Genomic DNA, 18,905 nt, shown 5'->3' on the forward strand with positions numbered 1-18,905 from the left:
TGGAAGGACAGGAAGCTTGGTTAGCAGAAAGTTAAGAAACAAAACAGTGAAAGTTTCGCACTGACGATTGGGTTAAGGCAGAACTTCTCAATTTTGTTCAGCAGTGAACCAGATTTTTGAGTAAAAAGCTAAGCAACCCATGTTACCAATCTATTTAACAATTGCGTCGTTTTTGAAGTAAATTGAATCTCAGTACAAAACTGCTCGTTATTTTCGCGTTTGCAATTTTGTTTGCAAAATTGTCTTCTAAAATCATTCGTTCATTCGTGGTATTCTTTTCCTAGTCGTCCTTATCTTTGAGTTGAGACCGATAGCAACCCTATGGGTACAGGGCTCACAAATGGAATAGCCTAGGCCTAGGCCCTAGGGCCTCTCATGGTCTAAATCCGGCCCTGATTGACACACTCTTTTCTTCTTAAATTATTATTGATGATGACGTAGACTGGTTTTACATTCAGTGTACCGCTGTTCCCAAGGGCGCAATTTGCAATGAGCTGAAGTGCAGTGTTATTCTTTCCTTCGTTTGATATTGATACATTAATTTCTGATCAAAGTTAAAGCTGTATCTGCTTTATAATTTATGATTATCTGGAAATTTATGACTTTATGCAATCTTAGGTCAGTATATTTTGTATACAGGCTACAAAGCACACGTCATGGTATGCTTGTCTGTAAGTGTGCTACATATGATGTAACTCAGCTTTCTGATATTATGAGGTGATAAAGCAAAACTGCTGCGCACTGTGCTTGAATAATTATACTTTAAACTTTCTGTTACTTTTAAACTGTGGATATTCCTGTTTCTGCGACGGCAGATGGGTGACATTGTCATAAACACTAAAGTACCCATTGTTGAAGCCAGGCAAGCTTAATTAGGAGATGATCTTACGAACAAAATATCGCAAAACTGCTGTTATAGTTGCCGTTTCTATTCTCTATATTTTATATTACTTTTCAAATGGTGGCGGTGGCGATATTGAACCGGCTTTTCAAGGTTCACCTTCTCTGAAAAAAACAAACACTCATTTCCCAGAAGAGTGTAAAGTCGTCCTTTCCAGAGCTTCAGAAAAGGTAGCTTATAAACTTAAGTTATTTATAGATCTGTTAGAGTGGCATGCATCATAACGAAAAGAATGCCAAAGGCGGATGCGACCATTCAGTTAAACTGCCACTTTCTTAGTTTCGATATAGCGGGATATATAATATATATATATAATGATATAATGTGATATATAATGCGGGATATATAATGTGTAGGCCTATTCATTGCATTTTACAACCTTCAGGTATTTGCTGTAAATACTTGCATTTTCTCTTGCTTTTGCAGCATACCATAGTCATGTTTCTTGATCAGCATAATTGGCTCCATCTTGATATCAATTCTGATCAATGTGGTAATTGCGAGGTGACTTTCGACAGAAGCAAGGTACATTTTTTAGTCTTTGCAAAAAACCTGATACTATCCGGTTCTTTTTTGTTTTTTGAAGTGTTTTGTTGTTGTAGACTATGTAGAGCATCTACAAACAGTATACTGTAAGCAATACTTAAACAATCATTGTGCACTCGCCATGCAGATTACTGATCCTGCGACTAAAGCTGTTGTATTTCACTTTAACCAAATAGATGTGAAATATCTGCAGAAAGTCCGGTAATGTCTTCGGTTTCTTTATGTATTAAGGAGTTAAGCTCTCCAATCGTACAACGAATCATTAAATTTGAATTTACTTTATTTAGACGATTGGATCAATATTACATATGGCATTCCATGGAATCACCGCTGGCATTACGAGTTGTACGCGGTTTAAGTTTAGATGAATACAACAACTTCTTCAATCTCACCATGTCTTACAGGTGAGATAGTTACGCTGGCATTTACCTAAGTATTGTACTTGGTTACACTTAGTTAACCACATCTGTACACACGTGCGCATTGAGTCACAACATCCTTCTTGCTTGCTTATGTATATCAATTCATTCCCGGACAATCGAATCGAATCGAATAAGGATCGATTCAAATCCCCAGAAGACTCGGCGAAATAAGCCTACTTGTGTAATCTTGTTCAATTTTGACAAGAGGGTTTGAGTTAACTTGACTAACCACCTCCCTAAATCTTTTGTACCGAATCGTTCAAGTTCACAAAATTTGATTTTGAGAAATGGTAAACGTATAGATATGTATACGGTTGCGATTATTGGAAAAACTTGCCTTGCGTAGCATGAAACACAAGCTTCCGTAGAACAAAGGTAACCCGCGCAGCGGGACATCTTTTGCAAGGCAAAACATCAGCAAATGCCTCTTGTTCACGCACAGTTTCTGTTTATGTCAAGGGACGATTCTGATATCTACTATCCATACGACACCACAGAAAATATACGCCATTTATTGGATGCCAAAGGTTCCGGAGATACTAATAAAGATCTTGATCAACTTTTGAGGAAGAAAAAGAAAATGGCCTTGTGGGTAACCTCAAACTGTGGAACGACTTCTCCTGCCAGAGATAGGTGGATTTACAGTGAAAACTTAATCAAAGCTGGTTTGGAATTAGATAGACGTGGACCCTGTTTTCCTGACGCTCCTCGGCCTCCAGTGAGATCTGCGAACAACGATCAAATTTGGGGTGATTATATCAGTGAATACAAGTTTTATATGGCTTTTGAAAATTCATTTAATTGCTTGGATTACATAACTGAAAAAGTCTTTGACAATTGTCTACTTCATGGTGCGGTACCAGTGGTCCTTGGAGCGAAAAAGTCCGACTATCAAAAAGTCATTCCAACAGATTCTTTCATATACGCTCCTGATTTCAAGAGTCCTGCAGAGTTAGTCAAATATTTGCATTACCTTGATAAGAACGATAGTGCTTATAAACAATATTTCAATTGGAGAGTAAGAGATGTTAAGACAATGCCAAATTATGGCAGGGCGTTTGGAATGTGCCAGTTATGTCGCGTTTTACATGGCATCAATGTTGATAACTTGTTTCATCCTTATTATGATCAATATTATTCAGACATTCCTTTATGCGGTTATCCTAAAACAACACGGATTGTTACTTCAATAAGAAATTGGTTTTATGGCAACGATTATAATGAATGTCATGCAAATGCTCATGTTTTATCCGTTGTGCAAAACTGGATAGCAAGCATTTGGTTTTACTTATGGCATTAGAGGTGTTTTTCATTACTTTTCCCGCTTTATTTAGCAATAGGCATATTGTACAATGCTTACAATTAACGAATCTAAAACGTTTTTGCGCGAAAAAATTGCAAAAAAAGTAAGTTCTTCTCACCATTATACTTGTTGTCTAAGATAAATAAAAATCATACTAAAATATACCAAACATTCTAAATATTTTTGACAAGCTTATACAGTGTCACGTACCGCATCTTATAATGTGAAACATGAAAAATATAGCAAACACCATTCAGTAGTGATTTCAATAAATGATTTTGTGTTTTTTATAAGTTTAGTTTGTGTAGACAAGTGCAAGTTAGTGTTTTGTTACAATGTCATCACAATAGTCAATCTAGAAGTGCTTGTCAGGCAAAGTAATCGTACCGAAGCTGGATGCTTATTGACTCGAGTCATATTTAGCCAAGCCATACAGAAATAAAAAAATTCCGTTTCTGTCAACGAGAAACGCAAGGAAGATTTAAAAATTAGTTTCGTTTTGTTGCCGCAAATGCGCTCGTACTTCATTTTGAGTTACTCTTTAATCTTGATGTGCTTGGACGAAGGAAAGGTTTTTTATTTTAATGCACCAACCAAATCAAATACGTAATCACTAAGAATCGCATCGAGGTCGGTCTTTGCAAATATTGATTCGAGTCAAATCAAATATTTTTTATAGATGGTTGCACAATAAAATAACCAAGTTTTTAATACAAGATTAGGGACCTTTAAATTTTTAAAACGTAGCCGAACGAATTGAAATAAACTGTTGTGCTGTAAGGTCGGCAGACAATAATGACAACTTTTAACCGTCTGTGTGCGTATTTCAGGAGCTTATTTAGTTGTCACCTGGGACTTTTGAGTTAGATCGCAACTCGTTTTAGATTTAAACTTGTTTAATCCTGCTGACAATTATTTTTGTGACGAGCAAAGCAAACAGTCTGCGCTACAGATATCACAACCAAGTAGTAAACAAATTATACGACTGTTCTTCGTTGTTTTTTTTCTTGTAGATAAAGCAGGTAAAAACAGAAAAATCAACACTTGCATTGGTCGCAAATATGTCGTCTCACTTCCATCTAGATCAGGGGTCGGCAACCTACGACTCGCCAAGCAAAATCATCCGGCCCGCAGCCCCTTTACAAATTGTAGTACTGTAACTTTATGACCCGCCTAGTGGTATTATATTTTATGAATTTTTTTTGAATTGAATTCTTTTTTGCAATATCTGCCATTATGTAAATATAAGAAATCGTACTTTTTGATTCATCGTGCCAAACTTCACTCGCGCTTAAGTGTAAATAAATGTCTTTGTTACATCACAATCCACGCTTGTAAATATGTTCTAATGTTCCAAAGCTTTAGCTTGCATAAAATTTGCAGAAAGTTACTGAGCAGTTTCACCTTTATTTCAGTATTTACTGTAATTAAAGGAATTAAGTTATTAATTGTAAATAAGCATATATTTATCCGATTTTCTTGCAACCTGACAATGTCGACGCAACGTAGAAAAGTTGCAGTGATGCTGAGTGCCGAGCTTATGAAGAATGGGAGACAAATACTTTTTCATTTCCCATTTTGATAGGCCTACGTGTTTGATTTGTAACGTTTCTGTTTCCGTAAACAAGGAATTGCTTATAAAGCGCCATTATGACAAGAAACAAACTAATTTTTCCCAAGCTTATAGGTCAGACAAGGAAAGACAAACTTAATCAGCTTAAAAAGCGAATGAGACGAAATTAGTACAGACCTCCGAGACCTTGCACAATTTAGTTTTGGCCCACGGTTAGGAAAAGGTTGCCGACCCCTGATCTAGATAGACAAAGATTTTCTCGGACAGCCTTTGCTAAGCTTTGTGCTGTAGAAAATAATGTTGTGTAATAAACATTTACAAAATATTTATTATTGAAGCTTCTTATCTGCTGTTTGCCAACATTGAAGGTTATATAACTTATAGTTTTTCGAGTGTGGCTACTTACAAATGGCAATACCACGTATCACTCTAGGCGGCTAGGCCTAGGGCATAAGTCAACTTCACAAGGATATACAGTAGCATAACAACCACTGCTTCAAGAGCAGCGATGGGTATATTTATAAGATAGGCCTACAGGCTACTATGCTATAGACCTAAGTGTGTATCAAGAATATCTTCAATAGCCTACGCCCAAGTATTAAAAGCGGTAAATGCATATGTTTATAGGCTACAAACTAAAGATATCTAAACCCAATGTATTCCAACTTTACTTTTCCTTTATACTATTTCTGCTGTGATTGTTTGTAGATATAGCGGATATTTCCGGTCATACGCGGCGGCAAACGCAGCTATATACAGCTAATTTAGTTGCTTCTATTCAATTTAACTTATACCCATCGATCTGACAGTAGGCTAATAGGCTAGTTCACTTAACGAGGCTACTAAAATTCCGATTTTGCATATTTGTTACTTTTCAATATAACGAAATATTTAAACCTATTTTATCCGTGTCTATATCTCATGATATATTATGGTTTGTTTTAGGTTTTGTTCCAAGAAACCTCCTGCGACATGCCTCAACTGTATAAAAATAATGACTAAATATTATTACATTATTGTTAATAGGCTATAACTTATGTTGTTATACAGTTTACAGTATATTATTTATCAGTAGGGCCATTTTTATTTTGACCTAAAAAAAAATTTTTTTTGACTTCATTTTTATCAAATTTTGACTTTATTTTGACCTAACGAAATTGCTTATAGGTAGAGGCCACAGTTCTTCCTCCAGTTACCCAAACATAATATTTTGTCAATTTCAGACCCAAACGTAATATTTTGTCGAAAAGTCAAGGTGTTTTATGGATTATAAAAAGTGCGTCGTGTTTTTTGGCGATAGATTTAGGTAGCTTGTGTTATTTTGTCCTTGTGAAAAGGGCACTTTGCCTCGATTTTCTCCGCATGGTAAATTCTAATAAACAGCAAATTAAACAGGGAAGAAGTAATGTAACCCCCTTCACGCGGCATAAGAATTATTTAAATACGTAACAATAAATAAGCAATGGACAATTTGCGATAAAAGTTACTGCTGATCCAAGTTGGCATTCTGACTTATTTCCTGCTTTTATGGGGTAATATGGTTTAATTGTGTCGCAGTTCCTGATTTACAATGCTTCCACGAGAATTTTTACAAAAATTTCTCTCAAGAAACACAAAAACTTTGTCAGCCATAATTTAACAAATTTTGACTTTATTTTGACCTATAAACTTCTTAGAAACAATCCCCTAGGTTCTGAAAACAACTTTATTCTTTGATTCGTGGTCAGACGAGGTCCTTAAAAATTTTTGACTTTATTGACTTTTGCGGGCCTATTTATCAGGGATGAACTAAAAATAAGCCCAAGCGAGAAACTTTGGCGCAACGTCTCCATTTCTGAGATATTGTCACGATTGATGAATCCGAGCTTCACTCCCGGTTATACCCGAAGTTTAACTTGTTTGCCAAATTGTAGAAGTGGCATTATGTCATATTTTTTTCAAGGACAACGTAAAGATTTATATTTATCATTAAAATTTGCTGGTATTAACTTCTCTCCTCCGAAGAAAAGAAGAGAGAAGAGCACTAAAAACCGAAAGAGGAATGCGAGTGTAACAAAGAGCATTAGAGCAAAGAGCAGGCAACATCCGCTTATAAAACAACAAAAGAAAAAAGTGATTAAATCGTTTGTAAGCTATAGGCCTACTCGCATTAAAGGGTCCATGGAGGATTAAGTTGACCATATTTCTTGGATTATGATGAATTTAGCAAGTAATAGGAGAACTCAATCGCTACGGTTGCAACTTACAATGAGCGAAAGGGGCAAACTAAGCGCCAATCACTGAAATGATTTAATAATTAATTACACTACACGCTTTATACAGTATTCCTTATCAATAGTTTTGCATGATTGCGAAGCTACGAAAAGGGAATTTCCCTTACGCAAGTCGAAACGAAAACTAAAGCACAGGCCGCGGTCTTGAAAACTACTGCACGAAAGTTGCAGCAACGGCTGAATGTCAGCATGCCCTGCCTTTGTGCTGGTTGGAAATACACAGCTATATACCACTCTGTAGGCCAGTGCTACTACATTGATATTAGATGACTTAACTACATGCTACTGCAACAGGACCTTTCACTTGCATGGGCTAGGCATTTTTAACAGTTGTTTTAAATATGCAACAGGCTAGTCTAAAACAGTGAACCATCACTAGCACATAGAGCAGGGGTTACCAACCTTTTTATGTTCTCGTACCACTTAGCCACCACGGATTGTCAACACGTACCACTATTTTCAAAACAACTAATTTGATCCAATATTCGCACAGCAGCATTGTATTAATAACAATGACAGCAGGGAGCAAGATCGACAAAAGTAGCTTACTGAGTGCAGAGAATTTAGTACGGAAAGAAATAAAAGTGTTGTTCGCATATTTTAGCAACTCAAAATTAAATTGTTATACTACTATATTGTATATTGCATGCAACGGAGAGCTGCTCGCGTACCACCTGAAAAGCTCCCGCGTACCACTAGTGGTACGCGTACCACCGGTTGGGAACCCCTGACATAGAGGGACCTAGCTTAGGCCAAGATATTGTTACCGAACAGCCAGGGTGCATGCCGTGCGACACACACGCTGAAGTTCAGTTTGGCGTACATTTGACTATCCCCAAAAAGTTAGACCTATAGGTCGAGTTTGATTTCTTAAAAAAAGGAAACACTGTGCTCATTTAGGTCTAAACAAGAGAAGAACGGAAGAGCAAAGTGAATTTGCGGTTAACATGGTTGTGCCAAGACGTAAATTGGCTCCGTGTCATGCCGAGGTCAACCGAGTATACACCGCTTTGATCCTTTATTTAGTGTAACTCATGTAGGATGCACCTTGGCCGAACAAAGTGGTTAGGATTCATTACAAATTGGCTTAGCCTGCTAGGAAAACGTGTTAATTTTTAAAAAGCAGTTGCGTAGCTGGGCTTTCTAGCGCCTGGAGACAGAGGCAGTTTTTGTACCCCTACTTTTAAAAATAAATGAAAAGTGCAAATACTAACTGACTAAAGATGCAAGGTATAGTGGAGTTTGCTGTCTGAGCCATGTTCTCTGGGTTTGCTTACTCGGTAACTACAATATACTAGAGAACCACATATCATCATAAGTAATATATTTAACATTGTGTAAACTTTATGAAAAAGCCTGACTTTGTTGTCCCTCCCTAGCTTGCTAGCTATACCTCTATACAAAAGCAAGACCATTAACTGCGAATTATGTGGTAGCCCATACTAAAGTTTTCATTAGGTAAACTACAATCCTGTTTGAAAAGAAGATTTTTATAGAGGGCATATTTTCATAGTTTTGCATAGACCTATATGTACATCTTCTTTATGTGAACACATGAATGGTTATTTCTGATTTCACATGTACTTCAAGCACACAAAGGTTGCTGGCATCTGAACTACACAGCAATGAAATTGTCTTGACAGATTGAAGAAGGTCACCAAGCCACTTGAAAGTTGGTCTGTATTTGAAAAAGGTTGTGAAGCACTGACTGTTGTGCCAAAGATTAGTTAGAGGTTGGTTTATTGCAGTATGAAGACGTGGGAGAACTACTGTCCTAAGCTCAAGTATCCAAATATGCAAGAGTATTTTTTGCCAGAATAATCTCAGTTTTAGAGTTGTGTATAAAACAAAAAACAAACAAACAAGTTTTATGGCTTTAAACAAAAAACAAGTTCTATGGCCTTTTAATTTTTCTTCAAACTATTCTGTATTTGTGTTACTAAGTTACTAAGTGTAAAGAGAAAATTTTCTTCCAATTTATTTGCAATAGTTTAAAAACTGAACTTATTATCATGTCTGAGCTGAAATATCAACCCTTGGCATCATCAGAGACCCAGTTTGAGGAAATTGAAATGAAAAGATTTCGTGAACCAAACCCTAATGAAAAGTTAGCTGTTCTTGTAAAACAACAGCCTCATTGTTTGACAAAAATGCGAGGTTATATCTGTGCTTTCTCATCATGTGTCTTCTTTGCAACCGGGTCTATGTTTGTCAAATTATCTGCTGGTTCATTAACTTCTGTTCAAGTTGTTATGATCAGGTGTTTTGTTCAACTTGCTGTGTGTCTGGTTGTCATTACTCAAAAAAGGTATTATATGTTATATTAATTTAGTTCATTGGTTGTACAAAAGTTGTTCAACTGTTGTTAAACTTCGGTTACTTTTGTAGAAGAAATATACTCATAGTTAATAAGATAATTTTCATCAAGAGAACCAGAGCAACCGTCAACAACCTTCCTGTATTTTTTCAGGTTGGAATTATGGAAGTTCGCAAACACAACCAGAGCTTTGTTAGTAGTCCGTGGCACTTGCGGTGGAGTGGCCCTAGTATTTTATTTTTATGCCTTCCAAAACATGCCACTTGGTAATGCATCTGCCATTATTTTTAGCTCTCCAATATACACCATAATTCTAGCGCGTATATTTCTGAAAGAGAAGATTGGAGCGTTGGAATTTATAGTTTTGATTTGCGGTTTAATCGGTGTTGTACTTATAGCTAGACCCAGTTTTATTTTTCCAAATGAAACAATTGCAACTAATAACTCACACCACAGAAATTTGACTACCATTTCTGTAACACAACCTGTTGACAAATACAAAGATGTTTTATTGGGCAGACTTAGTGCGTTGTTGGGTGCGCTGACAGCATCAGTGAGTTTTATTGCCTTACGCACTCTACCAAAAGTACACTTTGTTATACCAATCTTTTACTTCTCGGTAATTGGGGTAACGGCAACATCAGTCATTTCAATCAGTACTCAGTCATTTCCATTACAATTAAATGCTCTTCCTTGGATGTATGCTTTCTTTGTTGGCGTTTGCGGTATTAGTGGCCAAATCTTGATGACTGTAGCATTTCAGGTTAGAAAGTTGTAATAAATCCTGACAAATTATAGTTTGTTGTACAATATACTGTATAGATGATTTTATTTTACTAAAGTCATATGTTTTCATTTTACAGACCGAAAATGCTGGGCCAGTTTCAATTATTCGACAACTGGATCTGGTTTTTGCTTATCTTCTGCAAACTGTAATTTTTCATGATTTTCTTAATTATTTAAGTGTCTTAGGGGCATTGTTAATTATGAGTGGTAGCTTAGCTGTTGCTGTAAAAAAGTGGCTTAAGAGTACCAATAAAGTCTAAATTTCACCGTCCTGTAATGTTACTTTCAATGAATTAGCAATTAAACTTAATGTTAAGCTTGTTAAATTGTAAAACTTATGCAATGTTAACTTTTGCTTTTCAGTGACTTTTCATTTGTTTTTTAACCTTTTTGGTCTTGCATCACTGAATCCCTTTTTAACGACTTTAATAAATTTGAGTCTTAAGAAAAGAATGACTTGACATATGATCCGAGTGTTGATATGGTTAAAGGATTTATCTTAATTTTAATCGTACTCCCACATGTTTGTAAAGATTATGCAGTATTCACCGTATTTACTTTGCCATAGTTTTATGCATTTCTTCACAAATTGCTTGCCATCAGCCTTTTTGACAGGATGAGTTTCTAGTTTTTGTTTTCGTTATTTAAGTGTCTTGCAATGTGTGTTATAAAAAAATGTTGACACAGTACCAACACTTCAAGTGTCGCATGAATACTTTCATCATGTTATTATATTATCAACAACTATTCACTGTACATTGTAACTTTTCCATTTTTGAAATTAAATGAGTGATAACGCTCTGACCTGTGTGTTTTGTACCTTCCAACGTATGAAGAGGGCGTTACGACAACGATACTGATGTAAATTATTAAAGTACCAAAATTAATTTATATATAAAATTGATTTGGAAACGTCACCCAAATTTCACAAACAAGCTAATGCGACAACATTGTTATTTTAAAACTTCAACTAGGCCTACATTGCAAGTTATACAATGGCGTTTATTCAATGAAACAAGATTTCTCCGAGTATTTGTTAAACTTAGTTGAAAGAAAATATAGAGTTTGTCTTATATGTCAGCCTTATTTAACTTCTTTATCTGAGCATTGCGGCAAGTATAACAGTATGTTTGTCGGCAGTGTACTCACATCACAGACAAACGAATGCTTTTCTGACACAACCAACTTACCACATTTGCGACACAGCTTATGGTAAACGTGTATTTTAAACGGTGAATATTACTTGTATAATCAAATCAATCAATCATGTTATTTTCCGTCAAAAGCGCGGTAGGGACGAAAAATTAAGCCAGGTGTTACTAACACGCGCCAATGAACGGGAAAAAGGTGGAAATCCTTAAAACATGCTCAAAAATAGTTACGTTAATAATTGCTGGTAACAACTAGTACGATCACTAAATCCATGAAACAGATTTTATAAAAAGCGAAATTAAGCAGACGAGTAGGTGGTGTATTCAAGCAACAGATGAATGAAAATCGCTTCAATGCTGTACATCAATGGATGGGGAAAGGAAACCCTATCCGGGTCAAGAGCCCGATTTCTGTGGGCAATAACACTAAAGAAAGGGGTTATTGATGAGCCCGAGTTTGTACAGCAAAAATGCACACCAATGATGATCTTTGGAAGATGTGATGACAATACTGCTCGTTGCAAGATGAAATTTTCTCTGGTACATCGACAGTGATAAACGGAAAAAGATGCCGATTCTGTCCAATGAATGGTGCTGCCGAAAGAAATTCTCTCTTTTTCCGAAGCTGAAGATTTGAGTGGTGCTGGTGGTGACGTTTCAAATCAGTAACTGGTTCCAGTCTTTAATCTTGAAAATATGTAAAAGTAGTCTGCAATAATTGCAGTAATATCCAAAATAGTTATGTAATGAGAGTTGAAAATTTACAAGTTACTTAATAAATAAATAGTTTGAGTACGTGTTATTTTCTTAGTCCTATTCAAAGTTTTCAAGTACCATCATATTATCAAAGTGCTTTATCAAAAAGTACTTGTCGTGCGCATGCTGGATGCTTACTCCTATGTCTAGAGTTTCGCAATAACAGATTTTGGTAGCAGGTGGTTGAGGAAAGCTTTAACTTTTTCAAGTTGAAAGAAAGACACAACAAGTGAATGTGTATTAAAAATTCTGTGAAACTTCGTCAACATGATTACAGTACTAAATATTGCCTACATCCAAAAACACTCGATGTGACTTGAAGTCAGCAAACATCCATTAGTGAAATACAATCGAAAATATATACATAATATAGAGAAAAACAAGTGTATAGTGCAATAAAATATATCAAAGTGCTTAGTGCTGGAGTGAATTAAATTTAACACACAGTACAAAATTCAAACGAATTTTTTTTATAAGTTATTGACAACTTCTTTTACTGAAAATGTTTTATAATCTTATTTTGCTAAACATTTGATCGTCGAGTCAGTTTAGAAATAGATTTTATGAAAATTAGCTGCGTTCGTTGTACACTCGATGCTATTGCTTACAGTTTCAAAAATCCGAGAGCAGATAAATATAATCCACGTTTCATAATTGTTGAGTCCGTCTACCAGGTTCGTTCTTATCGCTGTAACGGCCCATTCCCAATCAAATACGGTAAGACCAGACTAATGCGTCACCTGATAGTAAAACCTGAATACCAATTCCAAGATAAAAATTCACCAGCAGACGGAGAAATGTTAATCATGCAAAATGCTACTGTAGACCCTATGGAAAGCGTTGCAGAAGACCACCACACCTTATGGGATAACTTTGACAGCGATAAACTGTTTTATACTTGGAAGTGCAAAGTTACGTAATCACTTTGCGCATTATTGTCACACAATAGGGGTATGCCTGTTCCTACACACGTTTTAACAAAACTTCCACAAAAATGAGTTCGTGGCGTACGAATCGTGGGTATGGAAACATGCCTTGCTTCCTGGGGTACACTTGCAGGAGACATTTTGACCAGATGTCAAAAGGGAAACATGCCTTGCTTCCTGGGGTACACTTGCAGGAGACATTTTGAACAGATGTCAAAAGGGAAACATGCCTTGCTTCCTGGGGTACACTTGCAGGAGACATTTTGAACAGATGTCAAAAGGGAAACATGCCTTGCTTCCTGGGGTACACTTGCAGGAGACATTTTGAACAGAGCAATGTTATTATTTCTGTTATTAGCAGCTACATTGTTGTCTTGGAGCAATTTAATAAAAATCAGGTACAAAATACTGCCAGATAAGCATCAGCATAATCTCAAAAGTACAAAACGCATTGATATCAATTGCTTAAAATAATGAGTAAATGCAGCATAGTAAATAAGCAAGAAAAATGGTGCAGCATTGATATTACTACAATATAAATGTACGAGTATATTACTAAGCAAAGCTTTAGGCTAATAGGTAAAATAGCGCAAATTTATTGTTTCATCTAAGAATATCATTTCAGCACACACCATGCTAGCTATGAAAGCTTGTAAATAGCATCCATCAATTATTCATTTTGAAAATAGTCTAGTAAAGATAAAAAAATCTGTGGCAAACATTGGCATAGTTTTCAGAATTTAAAGTTGTTGCATCACGAAACAAACACGTAATTGTCATGTATGATTGAACAGAGTGGCGAGTTTTTTGTGTCATAATTCATCTTTTTTAGTTTCTTCCTCCCAAATTGATGAAGTTTCAGTGTCACTGAAGTAATTTTCTTGCCCTGCAAATGATTAAGACTTAATCAAACGCTCTAACTTGGTACAGTAACAAAAGTACGGTCATTTCAAATCACCAACTTAATCAAAATCGTGAGAATAACTAGGCAAAAATAATCTTTCAAAAAAAGAAATTGCATTGCAAACATTGTTCATTCCGATATTTTGCAACATTCAATCAATCGCCGTAAGAGTGTTGCTTGGATTCTTATTACAAGGTTAACATTATTCTGATGCAAACATTAAGGTTGAGATCAGTTTAATCATATGCTGTTATTCACCATTAACCATTGGTAGCGTAGTACCCTAGATTCATAATAAACTGCACATCAGTTTCGCAAGCAACATAGTTTGAGAAAATATTGTTACCTGTATAGTGGGTGGGATAGACAATTAAAGGTTCCACAGATAGGGCTACAACGTTTCTATTCGGAAATGCATCCATATACTGTGATCTAAACACGTTATCAACAACAAATAGAAGTAACAGACGCAACAACTGAATAAATGTTTGATTATATTAAAAGTTCATTTTTTGTGAACGAAATTTTGAAAACAATAGCTATCCGAGAAGAGGTATGTTTATCCGTTTGTGCATTACAATAAAACATATACTTATTATACTCCATATATGGCAAATAATAAAAAAATAGAACCTTTATTGATAAAAGACCTTACATACAAGTTACAATAGTAACTTACATTGGATGCTTATTGAACATTATTGGAAGATACTCGTCTACAGGAACCATTTTCCCAAGCGGATTACCAGCAAGTAGTTTCTTGGCACCAGATAAAGACAGCAAATATCCAAGTGTCCAAAATGAATAATCTGCTTCAACCAAAACCTTTGACCCAGGCACCCATTTCTCAGGAACTTCTGTTTGCATTCGTTTTCGCCCTATATATCTGCATAGTATTGTTTTAATTAATAGTAGCACCAATATTTAACAACTCGAACAAGTTCAAAAACTTAGCAGATGAACCAGAACCTCTGGTAATCAACAAAACATTACAAGTAAATAGTTGCTGCAGGCAATTTAAAACTAGTAATTTTCTTTAGAAAGTTAAAAATGTGATGGCTCGGAACAAAGTTCTGACAAACTGAGCAATTGTCATGACACAAGTAAATAACCTAACGTCAAAGAAATTCTGCAAAGAATAAATTAATGGTATCGGTACATAAATAAATATCTAAAGCCACTACGTGGAAAAAATTGATGCTTCAGGACATAATCAATCAAAAAGTGGTCGATTAAATATGCAAGTGACATCAACAAATAACTAAATAAAAAGCATTTTTAATTCAACTCACATTAAGTCCCAATTCAAGTTGAGTTCCTGGATTTCATTCATAACATGACCAAGTTTGCGTGAAAAAGCATTCTCAAATCTCACATCGTCTTCAAGCACGATGACCTGTTTGTAACCCTTCTCCACAACCTGTTAGAAATAAAATAAACAAAGATTAATCGAGAAAAAGGTAATGATTTTTTTATCTGATTTAGTTAAGTTACACCATACTACCAATAATGGTAGGTTAGAAAGTAAGGGCAATAATCTTACCTCTTGCCATATGTAATAGTGAGAGAGAAAGCATCCAATTTCACCTCGAGTCAAAGCAGTTCGACCGTGGTAAGGATCAACGAAACCAGGAAGCATGTCTATGCCCAAACCTTTCAGATAACTTGTGTTCATCATTCTGTAAGAATTTGATAAATGTCAACTTCAAGTTTAGTTGCAGTTACAGTTTAGTATCAGACAATGTTTTCAACCCGTACTTGCTGTCGACTGCGTGAAAGTGTTTGAAACTGATGCCTTGCAAATCCAAGACAGTTTTCATTCGATAATAGCGATCTTCTCTTCGAAGTAAATTGATCATGTAAATCTATAAAAATTTAAACAATGCTTAAAGCCATTACATTTAACTGCACTGTAAACATTTGGACATCAGAATCAGCTAAGTCTGAGTTTATTTAAACTCTGATACATGCAGTGATATTGTCATATTTAGTGGTTTATGGAAGCCGAGGCAGGCTGCACAAACCTCATCAAAGCCAAGTTTACTTGAAGATGGTAATGTATTGAGGATTGGCGAGGGTGTAATTTCTATTCCGATTTGCACAGGTGGTTCAGCTGCAATTACAAGGTTATCTACACTGTCCAGCAACACATATATGTACATACAGATCTTATTTCAAGTTTAATATATAATTTGCGAGTCACTCACTCATGACTTCCATTAAGAGATGCGTGAACGTCTCCACTTCTTCAACCAAAGTTTGGTCTGATTTTAATGGAATCGGCATATACCCATAAATGTGCATATTATTCACATGTACTGGTATTCCTAACGATAAATGGAAAGATTAAGATATAATCCTTTTTACTTTTGCATGGTTTACTTATAAAAATAATGGTTTACCAGCTGCTTTGGCATTAAATGAAAATATTATGATATCATCGAGATCAAGGTTGTAATCTTTTCTGAGAGGCCAAAACTGAAGATTTAGGGAGTCGTTGTGAGTTAGATCAATCAAAAATGTTGAATGAACCAAGGGAACTTGAAATGTCCCAAGCTTTCTACGATTTTTAATGGGAAAGTAATCTTCAGTTCTTTTGTAATATCCCTTGTAGAACAAAACAAAATGTGAGCAATTAATTGCAAAATATAACATGATACATACATAAAGGTGCAAAAATTAATCCAATGTATTCAAAGTAAAGTTTCTATTACTCTTTCGTCTTGTCCACACCAGAAGTTAGAATAACTTCCCAGTGTGTTTAAGGCTGGAGCAACAATTGTGACATCAGCTGACATTAGATGCCATATTGTGTATGGGTTCATCAGAATATTGTCAGCATCAACATACTGCAAAATCAGTGAAAGCACATTGGACGAGCAGTTGCATACACAGATTGCTGGGTTTTATGTAATTTGTTGTATGGAAAATTTCACTCACCAAAATAAAATCAGCCCACTGATCTCTAGCCTTAACTAAAGCTTGCTGTCGTAACTGGAGCAATCTGACATGCCTTTCCTCAGGCCAGTCCATGTTGCTTTTTTGGCCTTCGTAATACCTACGTACGATCAATCAAATGAAAAAATAAAAATATGTATATACATAATGATGAAGAAGTAGAATTATACACGATTGCGGACATATTCAATCTTACCATTCACTCTGCACAGATTCGTAATCTACTCTATGATATTCATTGCGGATATGTTTGACCCAAGTTTCTAGGAGTTGTGCAGATTTATCGGTGTTGTGGTCAGTGACAATCCTGCAGACAATGGAAGATATACATACTGTACACAAATTATACTAGATATAAAATGTAAAACATATTGTTTCAAAATTATATATAACTTTAAATGTAAGAGAATTAAATTTGGAAAAAAACAAATCTGTTCAGAATTAAATGACATCATTGGTAAGAAATTAAACCTGGCAGTGAAACTAATTTAGTATGGGGTTTTTAAACAGTATATTAATCAAACTCTTGCAGACATTTCATACTGGCTACTTTCTTTTGAAGGTTTTCAGTCCAGTCCAATACACACAATAACAAAAGTGATCACAATAAGCCTTCAATACTGATTTTGGAGCATTCCACTCACCACAAGGCCATTCTTTTTTTGGAGTAGTTTTGATTATATAGAGCATTAAGAAAATAGGGCAACGAGTGCTCTTTATTTCGAACAAATATTGCAATAAAAATGGTTGGTGCTTGTATCTTGGGATCGTATTCAAAATCAGCATCTTGAGGAGATTTGAATAATTCTTCTTTCCAGACATTTTCCTTTTCTTTGAAATTTGTTTGACCACTTACAAACACATGAAAAAGATATAAAGATACAAGTATAGGTAAATATTTGCTATACATTCTCCTGTAACAAAAAGCTCAAAACTTCATAATATTGAAAAGGGAGCATTCAGCTTTAAACAAGAGAAGCTCTGCAATTCTGATTGGATACAATTAATATTTTACTTTTTTTTATTGGGTGATAGCCAAAGGAAACAAACAGTACACCATTTCTACCCCTAGACAAGCACTGTAGCCTGCTAATTTCATTATATAACTGCTGTTTTAAAACAAAAAAATTTCTAGTATGTCTCAAATTAATCTGTTGTAACTTACGATATATATGTGACAAAACAAAGTTATCGCCTGGTTAGTTGGTGATAGCCTTGGAGGTTGACTTAACAAGCTATATCTGTGCTGTATATAATCAGTACCAGTAATCACCAGTAGGTGGAATCCTAGGGATGTGTCCGACTAGAAGCACATCAGTTTGACGAGAAATCGTGCATACAAAATCGAATTGACTATTTCACTAGCATCAGTTTACCAAAGTTGCAGAAACACAACACAATGACCGGCAGATTTTAGCTGATAGGTTTCTGACTCTCGTTTTATACGGCGAGAAGAAGACATTACGCGGCATAGTGGTTAACGTTGGGGCTAGTATACAAGAGGTCTCGGGTTCGATGCTTGCCGATGTTTTATTTTTTGTTTAAACTTAATTTAGTCATGAGAATGAGAGTTTGGGTCAGGGGGTTTAGTTTTAGGTTAATTTACACTTCGGAAAAATTAATACGTGGTTCTAAGTTGAAATTAACATATCTTTCAATTCAAAAAATTCAATTGTAAAACATTTAAGGTTTTGTTTAAATGATCAACTGTAAAGATGGTTAAATGGTTGCTAAAAGGTTGATTTCACTCATTTTATCTTTTGTCATAATTGTGCTGAAGCTTATAATAAAATTTACTAGGTTTCCAGTCTGGAAAGCACTTTTCAGTGAGATATCGAGGGTGCAGGACGGCTAAAATCAGGGTGCACTGTGCACTAGGAACATTTGCAGTCTGGTAAGCAAAACACAGTTGCCTATGGCCGTGGACTCTGTTTTCCACAGGTAAATGTGATACGTTCAGATGCAGCAAATACAGTGATCAAGTATCTCAAGGGTGCAGTTGCCATGCTTTTCACTATGGCTAGCTAGGGTAGCACCCTGATTGGAAAGTACAACCGTTTTTGACAACATTATTGCATGATGAGAATTG

General features: G+C 35.6%; 3 protein-coding genes across 3 annotated transcripts; 2 read left to right on the forward strand and 1 right to left on the reverse strand.

The window, feature by feature from the left end:
• Positions 1–11: 11 nt before the first annotated feature.
• Positions 12–3,579, forward strand: LOC143469750 (4-galactosyl-N-acetylglucosaminide 3-alpha-L-fucosyltransferase FUT6-like). Its single transcript, XM_076967557.1, has 5 exons — positions 12–1,071; positions 1,328–1,426; positions 1,575–1,648; positions 1,735–1,851; positions 2,329–3,579. The coding sequence occupies exons 1-5, from the start codon at positions 880–882 to the stop codon at positions 3,167–3,169; spliced, it is 1,323 nt and encodes a 440-aa protein (XP_076823672.1). The 5' UTR covers positions 12–879; the 3' UTR covers positions 3,170–3,579.
• A 3,570-nt stretch (positions 3,580–7,149) lies between these two features.
• LOC143468289 (solute carrier family 35 member G1-like) lies at positions 7,150–10,936 on the forward strand. The gene is made up of 3 exons (XM_076965410.1): positions 7,150–9,326; positions 9,489–10,098; positions 10,199–10,936. The coding sequence occupies exons 1-3, from the start codon at positions 9,031–9,033 to the stop codon at positions 10,379–10,381; spliced, it is 1,089 nt and encodes a 362-aa protein (XP_076821525.1). The 5' UTR covers positions 7,150–9,030; the 3' UTR covers positions 10,382–10,936.
• A 1,570-nt stretch (positions 10,937–12,506) lies between these two features.
• On the reverse strand, positions 12,507–17,753 carry LOC143468292 (procollagen galactosyltransferase 1-like). The gene is made up of 13 exons (XM_076965415.1): positions 17,461–17,753; positions 17,013–17,123; positions 16,799–16,916; positions 16,573–16,707; positions 16,261–16,465; positions 16,066–16,185; positions 15,883–15,971; positions 15,617–15,723; positions 15,402–15,537; positions 15,151–15,278; positions 14,538–14,744; positions 14,205–14,290; positions 12,507–13,840 (listed from the first exon to the last, which is right to left on the reverse strand). Exons 1-13 carry the CDS (start codon positions 17,724–17,726, stop codon positions 13,767–13,769), a joined length of 1,782 nt encoding a protein of 593 aa, XP_076821530.1. The 5' UTR covers positions 17,727–17,753; the 3' UTR covers positions 12,507–13,766.
• Between the last annotated feature and the right edge of the window lie 1,152 nt (positions 17,754–18,905).

The sequence above is a fragment of the Clavelina lepadiformis genome, chromosome 8 (genome assembly GCF_947623445.1).
Source record: "Clavelina lepadiformis chromosome 8, kaClaLepa1.1, whole genome shotgun sequence".
In the NCBI taxonomy this organism is placed as follows: Eukaryota; Metazoa; Chordata; class Ascidiacea; order Aplousobranchia; family Clavelinidae; genus Clavelina; species Clavelina lepadiformis.